The sequence below is a fragment of the Malurus melanocephalus genome, unplaced genomic scaffold (assembly GCF_030028575.1).
Source record: "Malurus melanocephalus ecotype Western Australia unplaced genomic scaffold, MMel_1.1 scaffold_64, whole genome shotgun sequence".
Taxonomy (NCBI): Eukaryota; Metazoa; Chordata; class Aves; order Passeriformes; family Maluridae; genus Malurus; species Malurus melanocephalus.
In genome coordinates, this window is record NW_026623296.1 from 1,122,128 (window position 1) to 1,142,799 (window position 20,672).

A 20,672-nucleotide genomic window follows, 5' to 3' on the forward strand; every position below is an offset into this window, starting at 1 on the left:
GAAACTTAGCAGTTCATTTATTTCAGGCAAAAAGCCCAATCCATGAGAAACTCAGAGGAGTGGAAGTAAGAGCTCAACTTAAGGCAAACACTGCAAATTGAAACAATTATTCAATGTTGAAATCAAACATTTTACCCTTCTGAGCACATAAAATGCTCTCAAGRAGAACGTTTTCTTCAATTTTTCTCCTTAAAAAAATCCCAGATTAAGAGATATGCTAAACCCTGAGTTATCTCATTAATGATACTGGTAAGATTAACAGCAAAAATTAAACAAGTCTATTATTACTTAATGGCTTTTAAAAATGTATTGCCTTAATATTTATAATTGTACTCTTAAGATTAATAATGCTTTTTTGCCACCTCCCTATCACAAACCATTTTTCACACTTACCCAACTTCCCAAAAAAAACCCTGAAATTACATCTTGATGACTTCTGAAGTAAAAAGGAAAGAAACCACATGCATCCATAAATTATTTTTTATTCCAAATCCAGCTCTCGGTTTACGTTGTACATTAAACACAGGCAATCCCAAAAGCATTCAGGATTGGCAACATCACATGAAATCCCAAAACTGAATTCATCACAGTGATCCAACGTGCCACTTAAACACAGACTTTAAACTTGATAAAGGGCAAACTGCAGAGCTCAATAAAAAAAAATTTAAAAATAAGACATAGAAAGGATCAAGATTCCCATGGTCTGTTAGGAAAAYATAACCCAAAACTATATCCGGCCTTAAGAACAAGTGGCCCAAAAGTCTTATAGATGCCCTCAAATTCCAGCTTCCAGACAGACCAGGATGGCCCAGATACTCTTTAAGTCACAAGCCTGACCTTTGCTGTTGTCCAAACTCCTCCAGGATTTATTGGCAAAACCCAAAAACCCAACCAAACTTCCTTCTGCTGCCAAGGAAATTTCGTGACTGTTTGTAAAGTCAATCAACACAAACAGCATTTTCATCGCAGCAATATTAAGCCATAAAGGCTGAATAACATGTTKGCCATCAACTGTTGACACTGCACTCAAATTTGCTGAAACTGGTGAATGTTGGCAGGTTATTTTGCCCTTGGATTAAGTCCCTGCAGCCTCTCCCCCACACATATGTTCAACCATTTGTTTTAGTGATCACTTGAAAGAGCAGCTCCTCATTAGCTGTTTCTGTGCAGACTCAAGCACTCACTCACTGCCTTCAGCAGCGTCACCTGCACCACAGGAAGTTAAATACATACAAAGATTCTCAAAAAACAATCTTCAAATGCCCAGCACTRAGGCCAGCAGTGCAGGATGGCAGCATTACCTCTGAATGATTCCCAAATAAATAGACCTGAACATCACTTTGGACTTGAAGACATCAGGCTGTCAGGGCAGGAGAAAGCAGAGACACGTGACTCCATGCAATTAATACTATTTAAAACATTTGCCTCTAAAATCTGGCAAACTATGACCAATGATTTTACACTTTTTTTTAATTAAAAAGCTTTTTATTAAAAAAATTATGTGCACAGTTCATAATTAAATGTCTTCTTTACTTTGACTTGGTTTCATTCAAACTCAGGCATTTTACTGACTTTAGTTTTAAACATTTTTTTATTTTAAAAATCCCACAAAGTAAAAACCCCAACACACACACATACAAATACAGGAAATGGCATTGCTCAAGGGCTTTTTTTTTCCCTCCTATGAAGAAGTGCAATTTTGCTTCTATGGTTCTTTAAAGTGAAAGGGTTTTCTCCCTCAGTAAAACAACACTCTCCAGGAAGAATTGCACCACACACACAAAATATATGAAGGTCTCAACTCTAGCCAGCTACCCCTACACACTGATTAAGGTCATGAGAGATCTATATGAAGACTGTGCTTACAGTAACTCATCCCTACCAGTACAGACAGGTCAGTAAATGCACCTACACTCTGTGAAATTGCAGAGGAAGGCAAGTCAATACCACCCACAATTAGACTGGTGAAATGTTTGTATTTACCAGAACTCTCCTGCTTTTCCATACAAATGTGTGCCTGCTCCGAGCCACTGGGACTGTATGGCTGAATTGTAAGTGCAGCATGGGGATACATTCCCCAAAAATCCATAATTTAACACTGAACTCCTGGTTTTTATCTCAATGATCTTGATTCTACACATCCTTCTGGCCCCACTTAAGACAACAGAACTACAACCTATATTTTCCCCACTAGAACATCCCAGCTCCAGGGGGAATTTCAAAAAGAACTCAGCTTTGGCTTAATATTCACTGAAAACAGTGAACTGTGCTACTGGCTTTGGAAAGATTTCATTTAACARGTTTTCTGGATTAACTCTTCAACATTTTGAGGAAACAAGAATATGAACAGTTAAGACTTTTAGTGACTCCAAGAACAAGGTTCCTCATGAATTACTTTTAGCTGCAGCTGAAACACACCCTACATACCTCATCATTTGTCATTTAAAAAAACTAGAAGCCCATTCCCTTTAGAATCCTCAAAAAACTCAAGTTTTATTCCAGTTTGCTCAAGTTTTCCAATGCATAGTGCTGGTTTATGTGAAAAAGTAGGAAAACGCCCAGATTACCTGACATTTTAAGTATTCACTTAGCAAAATATTTACCTGCTCTGAGACAGAAGACTGACTGAACCTACTGTGCAGACCTGTTTTATTGGAGAATTTGTAGCTATAGGGAGAAGAGTCAAAGTTCATATTTAAATTCAAAATCACAGACGGTGCTCTCTAACATGAAAAAGTTCCTAAATTTAAAGTAGAAACTTGCAGTGTCTGCTGACCCTGGATTTACCCCAGAAAACCTTACATGAAATGGGTGGACATATCYTTATATAAAGATGACTATTTCAGAATTTGGAATGCAAAAATRCAGTGCAAAAAATCCATAAAGAGGTCTGAAAAATAGTTTTTACATATCAAAACCTCTGAGATTAGAAAGGGATTATAAAGACAAGGTATGGTGCTAAGAAGTGGTCTGACAAATTAATAATGGGTTATTTCCCTCATGGGGGAAATTTGTTTATTTATGGGCAGGTAGTGAGAGGACAAGGGGGAATGGGTTCCAACTGACAGGGAGTAGGTTCAGGTTGGGTATTAGGAAAAAATTCTTTACTGTGAGGGTGGTGAGGGCCTCAAACAGGGCACAACAGAGAAGATGTAGCTGCCCCTGGATCCCTGGAAGTGTCCAAGGCCAGGCTGGACAGTGCTCAGAGCAACCTGGGACAGTGGAAGGTGTCCCTGCCATGGCAGGGGGTGGGATGAGATGGTCTTTAAAATCCCTTCCAACTCAGGCCATTGTGTGATTAATTAAAAAACAGTATTTCAGTCAGAAGTCTAATTTAGAATTCATCATGTTTTACCCTAAACGGCCACTTTGAATGCTGTGAAACATGATTTGCAGCCAGAAGCACCAAATACATAAATTCTTCCACATCAAAGGAGTAATTTGTAAATTTTGGATGTTCTCCCAGTGTTGGGTGGTGTCCCTAGGAAAAAAAAAAAACGATAAGGACTTTCAGACAGGAAAAAAAAAAATCAATACATCTTCCATTCAAACAAGCAAGAAAAAAAATCGAGGATCTGGCATTTTAATTTATTATTTCTGATCCACTGATCTGCTCTGAAGCAAAAGAATTACCAAAGTAACTGCATAACAGCCATGCTATGAATGGTTAATGGCCAATTCATTTCATTTCTCTTCTTCCCTCAGCCTTTAATATCAAATGATTTCTTAATCASAACAAGGAAGTTAATTTGGTCTAAAGAATGAAAATCATATTTCAAATACCAGAACAYAGGTAGGTAAGGGAAGATAACTGTGAAGTCCTTCAGTGATAGCACTTCACCCTTCCAGTATGGCCATCATTACCTGATCTTGAGGGAACACTTTATTCCTTTTCCTCCAAGTGATGTAATGAATGCCTCTCAGCCTTGCCAAATCCAGGTAACAACGTTCATCCTCACAGTTGTATCTAGGGACAGGCAGAAAAACACATTTACCTGCAGAGATGGTGCTGAAGTTTACCAGGGTGAAACAGGAAGAAATTCAAATTCAAACTGCTGTCCAGTTCTAAGGCACCAAAACCATGGAAAARTTCTGCTCCACTGAAACAACAAGAGCAGCCTTCTGCTCTCCAGATGTGGCCTTGGAGGCAGTTTGAGGCACATGTGCGTGTCAGACATGTCCCTGTCCAGCTGCAGTGGCTCTTGGACATGTGAAAAACAACCCCTGGGTTTCTGAACTTATTTGGAGACTGGACAAAACATTCTCAAGCCAAGACAATGCTGCAAAACATTAGTTTTGCAGCCTTCCCACGGCAGAATTTCCCAGGATGGAGAATTCAGGGCTCTTCTAAGAAGCATTCTGGATTTCTGCTTAGTTCTATAGGACTGCAGTGTCTGCTAACACCCATACTGTTGACAAAATATGTTTAAAAGGAAGCTACAAGAGAAATTTAGGCAAAACACAACAACACAGGGCTGGCCTTGGCCAGCAAGCTGGTGCTCATGTCCTGAGCACAAAAAAGAGACTATAAAAACCTCCAGGGRACTACTGGMACTCTGGACATGCACATAATCAATTCACCTGGATCACTAAAACATCATYAGATCTCAGACTCGCCAGGCAGCACCTGAGCAGCAAGGTTTTCTCATTGTTTGCCATTTTCCCATTATATTTATACCATGGTAGATTAAGAAATCAAAGCTAAGCCTGTGTGATATAATTACATTGTATTTTATAATGAAAGCTTTCTCTGTTTTGATCCCCAGGAGAAGAGGCTGCCAAAAATGAACTCTAAACAAGGCTGYAAGACAAACATTCGTGGTCAAATACCAGCAAGGGAGAGGCTTCATTAACACACAGGATCAGACAGGAGCAGTTGTGTGTGAAATAGAGGGGGAAGGAAAGACAAACAGACTTACAGCTCAAACACAACAGCCCAGTCTGGGAGGAAGAGCAGATGGGTCAGGCCAGCTCCATGCATCCCAATGAATATATCAGAGTTGTGGGTAATTCTCAATTGCTCCGAAAATTCAAGTTCCCTGCAGACAACACAACAAAACTGGTGATGATGTGGCAGCTCTATCCACCACAGCAGAACATGGGGAAAGYACAAAATTAGCTGAAGGGAATACTRAAAGAGAGAACTGATTTTTCAAGGATCAGTGCTAAGAATCACAAATGCTGCAGCCAGCAGCTGAAATGATTCCATTTCAGCATGGAACTAAAAGAAAAGCAGGCAGGTTTCAAAACTTCACAATAATTTTTTGTCAAAAATATTTCTCATCAGAATAAAGTTTTTGTAAGTTTAAGGGTTTTTCTTTTTACTTGCCTTTAAAAAAATGCATCACCTTAAAAAAAAAAAAACCCAAAAACTACGAAGAAAATACCTAAAAACCCCACATAAAAGACCTGTTTCTGAACTGCATYCAGGGCAGTGTAAAATACACAAATAAACTTCCTCCCACTGTTTCTCTTTGGTCAGAACATGGATCTCTCAGTGCTGCTTCAGCTTCTCACTGTTCCTGCATGATTCATGACAGCTCCAGATGGAGCTGCTGCCATTTCGGACAGGCATGCACAGTTTGGGAACTTTTCCTCCAATCCATTTCTTCCTGGCACAGTGCCTGCTACACCTGGCACACAAACTGACCTCAGGTGGTGTCTTCAGGGACCACGAGAGCAGCAAATAATCAGAGTTATTATTCATTCCCAAGSCAAGGGTCACATAAAATAAGACATTAAGGTCATACAAGAGAAATGTTGACCTGTTGACCCACAGCTCGCCCATCACTCCCTCAGTAAAACTTTTCCTTGAATTGTGCCCACATTAGACCTGGGACAGGCACAGCACTGCCTGCAAACAGCTTCCACCAGGCATAGGCAGCACAAGCTCACAGCAGCTTCCTCCACCAACTCACTTGTATTTGTAGTCCACCACTTTGACCTCCAGTGTTGACACTGTTTTCAAGGCATTCACAAGCTGGGGAGAACAATAAAAAAGCAATGAATTGGTGCCCTCCTTCAGTTAATTGCTGCCTTGCACTCCTGACCTGGTAAAGATAAAACCAACTTCTCCCTTTGCCATTCCACCAGAACACAAACTGCACACAGCAGTGGAGGCATGAACTGAGGAGAACCCAGCAGATAAAGCACAAATCCCTTGCTCTGTCTGCTCTGTCACTGAGCTATTGCATCACACAAGCCTCGGTTTCTCACTACATAAGGTGGGGATGATAATCCCAATTCATTTTTGTCAGGCACTAACAGAGAATGAAAACAGGCATGAAAATATTAAATACTATCATTTTACTATGAAAGAAACTATAACACAGGCCCACTAAGTTGGATGATTCAAAAGCATAAATCAATATGAAAAATCATTACGTTTTGAGTGCACAAACTCTGATGCAAGGGCTTGTGCATTTCAATCTGCAAGCATCACAAAGGGTTTTTCTGGACTTCAACACTGGAGATGCTTCAAATAAAAGGAATAATCTGAAAGTGAAATAATTTAATTTTATCAGAAGCTCTGCAGTGTCTGTTTGCTCAAAGGAAATACTTTAAGTATTACATTTGTAATCTTCCATTAGATATTTAGAAAGGGCATCAAGGTTCAGTGTCTGGGGTACAGAAATGGAGACTGCCTAGAAGACATTTTAGAAYAAATTAATATAAACATTGGTCATATTTGTCCAAGATTTGTCAGAAAATAGATGTCTTGGCTGTACCTGAAAAAAAAGAGTCAATTCAATGAGGAAAACTTAACTTCTAATAAATCATTTTTTTAAATAAAAAGGACCACACCTCATTCTGGTTTAATATTTTCCGGTAATCTGTGCTGCGTGCGAGGATGGTGACTCGAATTTTCCCATCCTAAAAAGAAAGAAGCAGCAGTGTATTAGCTGAGAGGCAGCCCTCACAAAAAACAATCCCAAACTCTTCCATATTTACTTCTGGCACTTATTTGAGTAACTAAATATGTTCCTCCCACATGTAATAAACAGATGATGTAGCCACCTTAAAATTCACATCGTATTTTCCAACAGATTCAAAGCATCAAAACCTTTGTGAAAGTCTGATTATTAAGCAAGAACAAAATATTTCCTGAAAAAATGTATTTGATTCAGTACAAAAGAGCCTTTGTATCACACMTTATATGGCAGTTTTTGAAAGGAGGAAAGCAGCTTTCTGGATGGCTTGTGCACAAGTTCCTTGGGAAAAAAAAATATTTTACTTCTACAACAGTTCCTCCTTTTACCTCTTTTAATTAATTGGACTCACAGGGGTGAGCATTCCAAGTGAAATAAAGAGATTTAACTGCATGACTCCCATTAGTGTCAGCAGGAGAAGCATAACTAAATGCCTGTGCAGAGCTCTGAATGTGCCCCTCAGCAATAACACGTGGGCTGCTCTCCAGCAGAATCTTCAGCTGGCCCAGAACTGCCCTGGCCACCAAGGCAATGTGCAAAACCCTACAGGGGGAACAACAGAGAAGCCCAGAGCAGACAGATGGTGCTGGGCAAGCATGGAAAGACCAGATTCCACTGTTTCCAGCTCTGATCCAAGCTCAGCAGTGGAGGATTGAGGATTGATAAAGGGCAAGCTCTGCACWGCCCTGTGGGATCCCCACTGCTGCTCCATGGAACATGTGTCTGACTTAACATGGAAGGACACAAAAGCACAGAGAAGGATACAGGGATGAGACCCTAAGGTTGGAAGGAGAATGTCCTAAAGTCTGTCCTATAGAAACAGGACACAAGGGCAACTTCCACAAACATACACAAATGTCTCCTGAAGGCCTTTACAGAAAAAAAAAAACCAAACGCTAAATGTCACAGGGAAGGATAACAAGTACACAGATACACCCTCATTCCCTGCTGGGTTCAGCTTGCTGCTGCTGTGCTCTGGCAAGAGCCACCAGCTCCMCATTACAGCTGCATCATGCAGTTATCACACCTTGGGTCCTTCTTGTGTAATATTTAATCTGTGCAACACGTGCTGAGAAAACGCTCGGAACAGCCCCGTACCGTGACAGCCAGAGATCTGAAATCAAAAAAGCAATCGTTAAAACAAAGTTATTTTGCACAGAAAACTGGGCTTTGTGAGCAGGTTTTTGCCATCCTTGTGGAACAAAAGCCCAGTATCATGCACTGTGCTGCACATGTCATTACTCACTGCAACACGAGTGGCACTTCCATTTAGAAAGAAATAAAACTCCCTCTAGTGCTAGAGCCTGAGTGTGTGAGCTRATACCCTCAGGGAAGTCTGACTGTGCTCAAGCTCTTGTGCTCTGCAGAAATACCAGCTCACAGTGCCCACCCAGTAAAGAGGAATAATGTGCACCTCCTGAGCTCTGACACAGGAGACTGCAGGCAGTCATCTGATGTAACTTTTAAATACTAATCTTCAGGGAAGATCATTCCATTTGGAGTTGGGGCGTTCACTGAGGGGCATTTCATGATATTGGAGGGATTCCTAAGCTCAGATTYCATCCTGAGAGTGGATGGGTAGAGGAACTCACCAGAGGAGTGTTATAGAACAATCCGTATCGCATCCGAGGCAGCAAAGAGAACACRGCTTCTTTAAAGCACACCTGGAAGGGGATCACAGGGCATTACCCCATTGCTGCCTTCCCCTGGCCCATTAATTGCCAGCCTTGCTCTTAATGAGCMAGCAATTACTGCTCCTGCCAAGGACAGCCTCACTTCCTTGGCTGTGCAATCGAGTAGAACAAAGACAATCCTGATCCCAAAAGAGCTCTCACTTGGAATGACACAGATGCAAGTGTGGGAAGAGGTGATGAAAACATCCCAAAATAGAGCTAACATGAACTAAACAGAAGGAAACCAGTGAGTTTACGACATTTAAGAGAACAAAATGAGCTCTGAATGAATGAATCTGTCTTTTAGCGTGAATAATTTTTTTTTTCATGATAAGCAGCAGGAATACCAATAGTTACAGGGGGAAAGAAACACTTCAAGAGGAATCAGAAAACTTGAAAAAGACCATTTGATAACCCTTAACTTCAGTTTGGAGTCCTGCAGAAGTAAAACCCATACATAAATACCACTTCTCAGGATATAAAAGTGAGGTTCATCTATATAAAGGATAGACACACCACAGAATTAGGTTACAGCTCTTGTTTCTGAGGTAGAATACTCACATTACACAAATTAAACATGCATGSAAAGCATATTACTGCTTTTCTCTGGAACACCCCATAACTACAAGCAGCTTGAGAAGTTGTCATATTTTCTCCCTGGTGACTATGAATTAAAACAAAACACAGAATTCCATACCCTTTTAGAGTCAAAGGTTTTCAGGTGAATTATTTCATAGTCAGTAAATGCCTTCCATGTCTCACTGAACAGGTCACCATAGCCATATGAGCTCTAGGAGGAAAGCAAGAAACACCATGGTACAACAATCACATAAATGCATATTAGAACCTCTCTTCATAATTTACAAGTTCTTTATGTGAGTTTTAACACACATTGAGTTAATAGGTGCAACACCACCACTGGACCCAAGGCAGCCKACCACAGAACACAGACATTACACAGCACCAAGCCCTGTGTTTGCACTGGCAGATAACTCAAATTACCTGTCAGGTAGCTAACTTTTAATAAATCTTCTATAAATCAGCAAACTAGACAATTTCACCAGTAGCAKATTAGGATTTCTGAGTTAGGAGTGAGAATTACTCACAACTTTTCCCAGAGCCAACAGAACAAAAGATAAATTTGAAGTAACACAAACATAGGGATGGTGGAAGGACTGAACCTCAGCTCCTGAAACTAAAATAAGTCACTTGGGAATTCAGGTGCAGCACTGAAGTTTGAGGCAAAAAGTCACAAGCAGCTTGTTTTGCATTTGCCTGTTWTGGGATTGTCACCTGCATATTGCACATGTTATCACAAACTGAAGACACTGATCTGATTTGACAGAGAACAGCTAAGAAGTTTCTATATAGAGCAGTAAAAATCTTTCCCCTTTGCAGCAACACTCTTTAAAGAGCCATCTACTCCCCACACCATTATCCCAGCAGCAGGGGCTCCTGCCTTGGATCTGTCACATTTCCTACACATCCCAGGGCTGAGTCACCACCTCTTGCTCTTTGAATGCAATTAAATGTGCCCTTAGTAGCCATGGTGCAGATTCTCACTAAAGCTTTCTTTCAGCTCTGGGGCTGGCTCAGCCTGCTTGGAAAGTTATGTGGGAACATTCTCTAAAAAGAAATTTGGAAATAAGACTAAAAATGATAGCAGAAGAGAACAGATATCTAGTGAAATGTAAAAGAATCTAAAGGGCACCAGATTTCCTTCAGTTCAAGAGGCCTTCCTCTTCCTCTGCCATTGGGTTTTAATGAATTTTACAATCCAGACTCCTTTCTGGCCGTGTATTACAAGACCTGCTGTCCCAGATTAGAAGTGGAGAACTGATGAAAGCACTACTTTCTAAGCCTTTCTGCTCTTTTTAAAAGTGCTTTATAAACATTGCTTCCCTGCATTCACAGAGGATCTGCAAACCAACACCCAGTGGAATTCCTGCTCATTTTCTGCTTTGTTTAACCTACATCTAAGGGCATTACTCTTTAATAAGAAAAGTAGCTAGGAATTATGGCCAAATCTCATTACATCAAGGGGGGAAAAATAAAAGGAGAATGAATAATAAGCTCAAGCCCACCTTTTGATGAGTACAGAGAGTTCATCAGAAGTTGACTGGTGCCATCACCTGGTTTTACACAGCAATGAACTCAAGCTGCCTGAGCAGGTAATGCTCATTTAAAGTGATAACACTGTGGCACTACTTTGAATGGTACATTTGAAAGAGTTATTTGATTCAGCAACACGATATAAGACAAAGAGTTGCTTTTCAAAGTAGTTTTCAATGGTGTCTGACACCTGATCTTTTCAGAAAGCCATCAGAGCTGGATGAGCAGGTCCCTGAACAACACCTAGAGAGCTCACTTATCTGCCAGATGGCACTGATTTTAGCTTTAAAATGCAATAGATTTAGAAAAAAGGGTTTCTTCTAGCCAAAAAGGTTTCTCATTGAATAGCAAGCAGGGGATATTTGCAGTTCTATACTGAAGATTAGAAATACTAATCATATTACTTTTGAGGTCACACAAAAGAGTGTACTAGCAAAAGCTGAGCATTTCAACAGCACATGATTTACCATAGAAAATCCATTTCCTAACCATTACTCAYGCACCTGTATTAAAAGCATCCAAAAGTTTATCAGTTCCACATGGCTATGCCCACAAGAGAGCTAAGGACTGGCTACTAAAACATTCAGAATCTCTATAAAGCAAAAATAYAACCCATTACAAACATGTTAAAAGCACAGCAGACTTACAGTGTCCCACATGACTATGTTGACATCAGTACTGAAGGAATTATTGATATGCTGGGTAATGTAWAGATTGACAAAATCACAGAAGTGATGGTACATATTAACACCTGAGAAAGAAAGAATTGTTAGCAAAACACTGCAAGTTACTCCACTTTTACTGGTTTATGCATTTTTCCTTATTTGCATCTTGCATTTTACATTAGCTGCCCCTCCTGGAACACCACTTCTCCYCCCTGTCATCCAACCCACACAGAATCCTGCCACGGAGCACAAACTACAAGTCAAAGACATTCATACTTKGTGTTTCATGATATGAAACCCATCATGCAGAAACACAGCCAGAGACTGTACAGAACAGCCTTTGGCACAAAGTCAAACACTGCCAAACCACAGTCCAGAGGACAACTGTGCAARGCTAACAACAGGAAATTGTTTTGATTTTTTTTAAAATCATCTGTGGGAAATTATAAGATTTTCACATTTCAGTTTCCAAGTTTGTCACTGGAACTACAACAAAAAAAAAGGACTGAAAAAAGGCACATCATTTTTCTAAAAGTAAAAATATATTACAAGTGAATTTAACAATCATAAAGGCATAATGTACATAGGCAAGTTGAATATGAGCTTTTTTACTGCAGTACATTGAAAAAAAAATAAAGATAACCATTACCTGCATCTAATTTCATGAAGTATGTTGGCTTTTCAATAACAATGTCACACWTCCCATCTTCTAAAGGCCTGAAGTCTAATGCAGTAAATGTCTGGAGTTCTGCAAACCTAGAAAGATTCAATCAGACAGAACATGCTTTGACATCAACACATTTAAACAAATGTACTTCATATGTCTTAGGTTTAGTAACTGTCCATCCAGTCCATTTCAGTTAACAGGACTGCTGAAAACTGATAGAGTCTGACAATTAAAATTATTTGAAATTATAATGGAAGGTTCTTCARGGCTTCTAGAGGTTAAACACTGCCTTTGATCTCAGGAGGGAACAGCACCTTTGATCTCCAAATCAAGGCAGCAGAGATGTAACAAAGAGCCTCAGAGCCTGGATCTGTGGGCCCATCCAACTTGATCTGCATTGCCAAAGACACTTAGGCAAGATTTCCATGCTTTGGCTGGAATAATGAATGTAGTTGCAGTATTTATTATTCCTGGATCTAAACAAGGATGAGCAGTTGTGATGACATTAGCAGACAGGGAGAAAAGTCTTCCTCCTCTGCAGCAATTCTTGACTTAAATTAACCATCAATGAAAAATGAGGGGGGAAAAAAAGAAAACACAAGGAAAGCATAAAAATGAATTATTATATGGACCTTAATGGCTCCAGTTCCTTCATCAATTAACTGGCAGTGMAGCTCTGAAGTGCTAAACATGCAAACTGAGGTGCTCTGCACTTCCTACTGAGCCTACCTCACATTCATGTATTCACATGCGAATACACACCCTGATCACCAAGGAGTGTGTGAATTCACACACAAGTGCCAGCTTCAACACATCTCACCACAAAACAATCACCCCTTCCATACCCAGGTTAGGCACAGCACCAGCACCTTGCCCAAAAAACACATGAAGGTTAGAAYTTCCAATTCCAAGACATTTTCACATCTTCTGCAGCAAATGAGGATGAGGCAGGAACACAGTTACACACAGAACTGTTCAGACTCTCTGCACAGATGTAATTACAGGAGGTTTCTAATATGAGCTCTCAATTTGACCTTAAAAGGAGCAAGTCTTTCCTCAGTATGAAATCCCCTACAYGCAGCTGCTAATGCCAATGACAAAAATCAAAAATAATTAGCAAGTGAACTTGGAAGCAGCCTTGACAGGAGATCCTTACCAAGACTGCAGAGGGCTCTTGCGCTGACCTTCAGCCAAAAATGCTTGAACGTCGAGGGTGCAATGACCGCCAATTTCTCCCTTCTGGAAAAAGTCTTCTTTGAATCTAATGCAAATTAGAAAAAGTCTATCAGCTTTTGTGCTACAGGGCTACCAGTGCCCTGCAGTCTCTATTTCATACTCAAGCCAGCACTAYTCAGTCTCAGTTCAGCAAGGCACTTAAGACATATTTCAAAACCTGAGTATTTTCCTCAACATAAATCAAGAATTTCCCACAACTCCCAAATAAAGACAGTGGCGTCCTTGAAGTTTTAGACATCACCTTAGAAAATGGCACTAAACCACCCAGAATGTTATTAAAAATTATTTACACATACCCAAATGAGTAATTTAATTATATTTTGCTACATGATTACTTACAGGAGTATCACTACTTGGAGTTTTGGTTTGATTTTAACAATTTCTCACTGAAATTCACCTCGGATTTCACAACCCTATTCACCACCCAAGGATTTTATATGGCATATGAATGGTGAGGTGCAAGAACAAATTTCCTGAAAATAAACTCCCAGCTAAAAGCTCTGTCTAAATTAGCTTTCAAAACAGRCTGTGAAGGTGACAAATCCCATTCTGAAGGGTAATATCAGTGTAAGTCATGAACCAGATCAAGACATTGACTTCAAAGAAAAGGCCATGCCAACACCAGCGGCATGGTTTTCGATCCAGTTCTCCAATATGGAGCATTTTAATTTGGGATGTGGAGGGTTCAGGTTCAGCTCTCTGCTCAGTCACTYAGTGTCTAAAAATGCAGCTCCTGGATCTGGTATAAAGGGACAGGAAAGATCTTGGTGCCTCAGTCAAAAACAATTGTATTCTGCACATCATCTGATCAAGGAAGAGTATGACTAGAGACACAGAAACGTCTTCCTCTCTTCCATCAGGATTTCAATCACTCATCAGCATTCCATAAGGCTGAGAGCTTGGGTTTTTAAACAACCTGTGCTGCTGTCAGCAGCAATGAAGAGGTGCAAACCTCTTCAGCAACAAGTCTCTGATCAGCAGTAAAACCCACCGCAACAAGCAAACCAGCTTTGTTAAACAAATTCTCAAATCCTTTTCCCTGCCACCCCATTTTTACTGTAACACAGGCAAATCAGAGACCTGTCGTGGTTTCTCTTTACAGCTCGTAAATCAATGTACAAGTTTGTTGCTCTGCAGTGCTGAAGGTACTGGGAACAGGTCAGAGATGAATCYCCCTGTTAAGAACAAGCAAAATTTTATCAATAACAAAGATTATGTTTAAAAGCAAGTGCAAAKTATCACATCTGTCAGAAATACCTACTGTTGCTGCAGGCTTACAGTGGGTTTTCATCTCACTGAGCCTCTCTTGAACATATCCAAAGTCAGCTTGTTTCCAGAATATTTGCTGGGCTGTCTCGATGTCACTTGCCCTGATGTGTGAAGGACAGAGGAAACAAATCAAGGTCTGTTGCTCAATTCTAGTAATAACTTCAACAGATAACATTTTTCTACTGAAAGTGGAACAGAAGAACCAGCCAGTTATTTTAYTGGCATTTAAGATGACAAAACAGGAAGCACTTATCAGCTGCATGCAAGTGAAAACATCAATGGCAATTTAAAGCTATTCTCCCCTAAAAGGGTATAAATATTTTTTAACATTTTTCCCTCTGTTTTTAAAGCTAAGAAAGGAAATATAGTTATTTTAAGAATCTGAATTCAAGGCTAAAACAGAATAATGAAAACATTCTGGCAGGAAGCATTTCTAACAGTATTTTCTTCCTTGAAAAGTTAAATTTCTTAAATCGTGTTGAAAGGCTCATTATATATAAATACATATATCATAGACACACACAGGTGTCCACAAAGAATCATGCTTTAAATTCTAAATATCACAATAATGTTTACTTCACAGCTATATCAAAGTGAGTACTACACTCTTTTTTTACCATAATGTACAGCAGAGTTTTAAAATTAAAACTTACCATCCAGTTTCAACATAATCACACACCGGGTAACTGAACCTGTTCTCTGATCTGCAAGATTTCTCATAACCCCAGCAGGATTTTAGCTTCTTCAAGTGTTTCTGCAACACAGAATGACTGAATCAGGTTTTGCAACAGGAAATGGGGAAATGACTTAAGTTAGTTGTCAGCTYTTAAACGACCTCTTGCTCATAAATCTTGCATTAAAGGCTTTTTTTTGGTTTGGTGTGTTTTCAGAGTTTGAGAAACAACACCCAGATTCTTCATGCACAAGAGAGGCTCCAAAGAGGACACACATGCACAGCAATGCTACTCTTGCCTTTAACAYGTTCTAAGACAAACCCTTTTCCTGACTAATTGGCAAGGAGACCAATTAATCACCACTGTTTACTGCTATAACTCCCAAGAACAAACCACCCCAAGATGGCATTTGAACAAACAAACAGAAAAAGCAACGTACTTTATATGGGCAAAGAGCATCCTGTTTACAGATGTCAGCAACSTGCTGGTTATTGTGCAGAAAGTAGGGGATGTGCTCATCTGGCAAGTTGATGGCTTTGTAGCTATATAATGGCTCTTCCTGAATGCTTGGGAGTTCAGTAGGATTTTCAGCTTGGGAATTAGCCAGAATTTCTTGCAGTAGTAATCCAAACACGAGCAACATAAACATGGCAACCTGTGAGTTCTGTGCTTTATAAATAAAATAGAAAAGAAAAAAAAAAAGGAAATAATTGTATCTGCAGCATTTCAAGCATACAAGACAAAATTCAGTCAGAGTCAGACATGCACTCAAAGAATTTGTAGTTGCATTTCTGGGGTGGTTTCTTTTTCCTGTGAAGACCAAACTTTCACTGAGAGGCCAGACTGCACAACCTCRGGATTATCTTTGAATCATTAGTCATTGAGTGTTATTACGCACTACCAACTCYCAGTCAGACTAAAATGGGTGTGTTTACTTTAGCTAAATCCCAAGGGATCCTGAGAGTTCAGTGTGGAAACTAAGTATAGAGCATGTAATATCCAGTGAGAAGGGGAAAAAAGTTGAAGAACTAGGGGGAGGGGTGAGAAAAGAAGGGKTTTTAGTTTTAAAATAACTGTAAAAATAATACATTCTCCACTTTGAACTAATCATTAGCTGAAGGAAAACTATGCAGACACAAATAAAGGATCATATAAGTCTGTTACAGGATGCCTGTTTTTAGTGTCTAACATCATGTTAAAGAAACTATACTGAGTATAAATATAATTCTATATGTAACTTTTATATATAATTAAAGTGTATTTATRTATATACATATAYAMACACACAGGCCCACACATATCTGTATACCCTAAAGCTGACTGCATACCTTCCTGGTAATACAACCTTCTCATCTAACACCCCTGCTTTGAACCATTAAACTTCCTGAGGAAAAAAAAATGCATGACCTGTATCTAAACTCCACCTTTTTTGGCATTATAAATTGCTAAAATTTGCATGGCTGCTTTCAACCAAAGCCTTTAGCAAAATTCCTGCCATACAAGTAGTTTTACCTGTTTGGTTTGAGGAGAACTACTTCAGATTTCCCAGGTATAGCAACCTAGAGCAGAAGAGGAAAGTGGAGTTACATCCTGCAAAAGGAGATTTCCTCAGGACACTGTCCTGCTTCTAGAGACTCATTCCCAGCAATGAGAGCAGYTTCCACAGCCTGCACACGCTGCTGGCTTGTCACTCGGGTCCCTTTCCCTGGCACCCACCCCGGGGCATGGGGGTATCTCACAAGGATCAMAGCTCTCCCATCACAGCTCCAACCCCGCGGTTTCCCCAAAACACGCGGCCCTTACCCACGCTGGGCGCTGTCACTTTGGGAAGGCGCCGCACACCCGGTGCCAGGCCGTGTTCAGTGCCAGAACTGACCCCAGAGCCGGACCTGGTGCCCGACCCACGCTTGTCATGCCCGTGCTGGACCCGGCGCCGCCGCCCCGCCCTGCGCTCCCCCGGCCCGGCACAGCATCGCATCTCACCGCGGATCTCACCGCGGATCTCACCGCGGATCACACCGCGGATCTCACCGCATCTCACCGCGGATCTCACCGCGGATCTCACCGCGGATCTCACCGCACCTCAGCCCCGCCGGCCCCGCCGAGCCCCGCGGCCCACGGGACCGGCCGTTCCTGCTGCTGCTCCGCGCTCACCGCCGGCCTCAATCCTCATGTCCGGGGGCAGCGCTCGGCCCGGCCCCGCCGGGCTCCGCGGGGAACAACCCCAGAGGGTGTGAGGGAGGGGCGGGCGGCACCGCCGGGAGCAGCCGGGACCGCCCCGCCCGGGGCGGCGGGAGCCGGGTGAGGAGGCAGGGACGGAGGCGAGCAAGGAGGGAGGAAGGAGGGAGGGAAGGAGGCAGGGAAGGAAGGCAGGGAAGGAAGGCAGGGAAGGAAGGCAGGGAAGGAAGGCAGGGAAGGAAGGCAGGGAAGGAAGGCAGGGAAGGAAGGCAGGAAGGAGGAGCGGCCGCGCCGGGCAGCGGAGCAGAGGCCGGGCGCGGGTCGGGTTCGGGCAGCGCGGCTCAGGTGAGGCCCTGAGGGAAGGGCACCTGCCCGCGGGGGAACAGCGGCGGATCGGCCGCGTCTTCCTTCTGCTGCCGGAAATTAAACGCTGCCGCCCCGGGAGCGGCGAGCGCAGGATGCGGAGGAAAAGGGCCTTTTCCTGCCGCCGCTCGGCAGGAAGCGCAGGCTCCGGCACCCCATTGTTCCAGGCGTCCCCCCGAGCTCCGGCCGGCAGCAGCGGGGCTGGGGCCGGCCCGGCCCGCGGTCACCAACACCCGCAGGAGCAGGGCAGAGGTTCAGCAGGGCAGAGACACACGGCACCGCTCCTGCCGGCACTGGCACCCCGCACCCTCTTTCGCTTTGACCCAATTCCCGCAGTGACGAGCGCCGGGGGAGGCACAGGCGCCAACACTCAAGAGCTTTGAACCGTCTACTAGAGACCAGAGCTCTTCTCCCCTCGTTCGCAGGTGAAAACAAGGAGCAAATGCTCAGCCCGAGACACGAAACCTGCGGGAGAACGCGGGATGGAGGGCGCTGGGAGAGGTGCTGACCCCGCAGGGACACCGCTTATGTGAATAAASGAAATTAGTCTAAATTTCACATTATCCACAATCCCATCACTGCGGTGCATTTATACATAAACCAGCCCCTCGTATCTAAATACCCACAGCACCGCACAACTTTAACTGGCATCTGTAACTCTATGTTCCAACTATATTCCAACTACATCTGGTATCTTTGGACTTSAGCAATATTTTCCTTTCACAGCGCTAGGTTCAAACCCACCCACCCACCCTCCACACAACTATTTTTTAAGTTTTTTCTCAAAGAGAACCAGAGCACACGACTAGCAGAAAATTTTATTTTACCCTGACCCGTGCTTTTTACAGTTTATACACATTTTACAACTAGAAACCGAGCGGTTTAATTTCACTGTGATAACCATTTCACCTCCTATTAAGGATCAACATAGCCCTTAGTAAAATGTAAGCACAACAAATTTGTAGCAGGAAAGAAAATCAATAGAGCTAACCTTTCTCTCGTGCAGACACATGGAATTTTGAACATGGGCTCTTGAGTTCCTAAAGAAAGTRAGCACCAGAATAGTCTATTCCTCATCCAAACCCATCTACATCTCCAGCAGCCTTTCCATCAGCAATTCAGCTCCCTCTGAACACTACACTGAGTAACCTTTAAATAATATTTCCTCATACTTGCATATRAAGTGAAAATGAGAGCTAAATTAGTTGCTTTCAGAAGGAATGTTCTAAAATAACAGATTYAGACAAAAGTGAATACTAGAATTCCAACCTAATTCCTTTCATTTTGCACATTACTTCTCTATGCAATCTCAGTAAGAGCAATGAACTGAATGTGTCCAAGCAGACATTAATGTTTCTTCAAAACAAACATACTATTATATCAAAATGACCAAACAGAACACTTTAAAGTCTATGTTACCTTCCAACAGCCACTTTGTTTTCTAAGGCTTTGATGATTAAGACAAAGAAGGCCATCTGATTCTCAGGTGACAGTAAAGGTTGCACTAAAAGGGAATATAGAGTCCAAAAATAGTCAATACAAATATTTACATCTACTTTAGTAAAATTTAAAAATCTATTTTTCACGTTTTTACATCTAAAACAGTTAATGGTGATTGCATGTTAAAATTCCTGTTTAACCAAAGCTCTTCCTGAGAACCCAAGATAGCCCAAGACATAGTCAGAACTGCCCATCAGCCTTTCAGGAGCATCTGCACACATTACATAGGAAATGTAACCTTTAAAAGCACTGGCAGCAAGAGATCCCAATAAAAGTTTAAAGGATATTWTTTTTTATTGCTGCATTTGTCTACCAAGACAGTAAAAAAAAAAGGTGAAAACCAGCAATTTATCGATTCACTGTAAAAGATAAAACCTGAACAGAATTTCTAATCTTTGACCATCATAAAAAGTTGTTTTCTTAGGAAAAGGCTGAACTAACCCTTGCACATCATAATTTTAACACACAATACATCAGTAAAATTCAAAAAAGCGTTTTAATATAGACTGTTTTTTGCTGAAGGTTGATTAATTTGGGGTTTTTCGGAAACTTGGAGCAACCAAGCATGCTTCAATATGAAGGCAAAGTGTTAAATTCTGAGGTTTTTAGAAGAAAAATCGTACCACCGTGACTTTCAAAACTGAAATGAAGACAAGAAGAGAGTAATTCCCTCCCACCTCCCAATGAAAAAAAGGAAAAAAGTATTTTTATTAAAGCAGTTAAAAACTTCTGTGACAGATGGGGAGTTACAACAAATTTTAGTGTTCTTGTTCTATGGTTTTAATGAAGTTCTCAGAGTAACCTCCTGAATCTCAAATTAGACTAGGATTTTCCATGAACATTACCTTGCCTATGTRACATCAGTAACTAACTGTTCTCCCAGTGAGGAATAAATCCTTAATACCCATAGCAAAATCATATTACCAAGAGGCATTTCTCCCAGAAGCAGYTTCTCATCCTTCACATCCTTTGTCTGTAAGGTCACCAAATACCCAAGCAGCAAAAGTGTTCCCAAATTACAATGTGCACTAGTCTGGGAGAAAAAAAAAAAAAAAAACCTCTCCTAATAGAGGCACTGGTGTGATAAGCAAAGAATTTCAACTGCCCAGTATTTCACACGAGTAGGTTCTGAGATGCAGCAAAATATTTGCTCTCTGGAATGCAGGGAGGAAGACGAAAACTTCTTCCCGCGATTCTCAGCATTCCCAAGGGTCCAATTCAAACATTTCCTCTGACATTACCAAAAATGCAGCTCAACTCCAAGTCATGTGAGTGCTGTTTGACCAATACCTTGCTTAAGGAATGGCATGAGAAATCCTCTGCAGCCACTGGAGACTTRCTCGAAAACTATTATTAAGCCACAGTTCAATTTCACAAGAAGTCTAACCCTTGCTACTTATATAAAA

General features: G+C 41.4%; 1 protein-coding gene across 6 annotated transcripts; it reads right to left on the reverse strand.

Moving 5' to 3' along the window:
• Window positions 1-449: 449 nt before the first annotated feature.
• EOGT (EGF domain specific O-linked N-acetylglucosamine transferase) lies at window positions 450-20,620 on the reverse strand. 6 transcript variants are annotated; one of them, XM_057366360.1, is made up of 17 exons: window positions 19,186-20,620; window positions 16,738-16,784; window positions 15,665-15,894; window positions 15,205-15,305; window positions 14,544-14,652; window positions 14,363-14,457; window positions 13,203-13,307; window positions 12,029-12,135; window positions 11,362-11,465; window positions 9,300-9,392; window positions 8,522-8,593; window positions 7,957-8,043; window positions 6,805-6,873; window positions 5,919-5,980; window positions 4,920-5,039; window positions 3,865-3,967; window positions 450-3,481 (listed from the first exon to the last, which is right to left on the reverse strand). In XM_057366360.1, exons 3-17 carry the CDS (start codon window positions 15,872-15,874, stop codon window positions 3,335-3,337), a joined length of 1,584 nt encoding a protein of 527 aa, XP_057222343.1. In that variant the 5' UTR covers window positions 15,875-15,894; window positions 16,738-16,784; window positions 19,186-20,620; the 3' UTR covers window positions 450-3,334. The 6 variants fall into 6 exon arrangements, with proteins under 6 accessions (XP_057222343.1, XP_057222344.1, XP_057222346.1 ...); XM_057366361.1 differs by lacking the exon at window positions 19,186-20,620 and adding an exon at window positions 17,308-18,014; XM_057366363.1 differs by lacking the exon at window positions 19,186-20,620 and adding an exon at window positions 17,029-17,049.
• Between the last annotated feature and the right edge of the window lie 52 nt (window positions 20,621-20,672).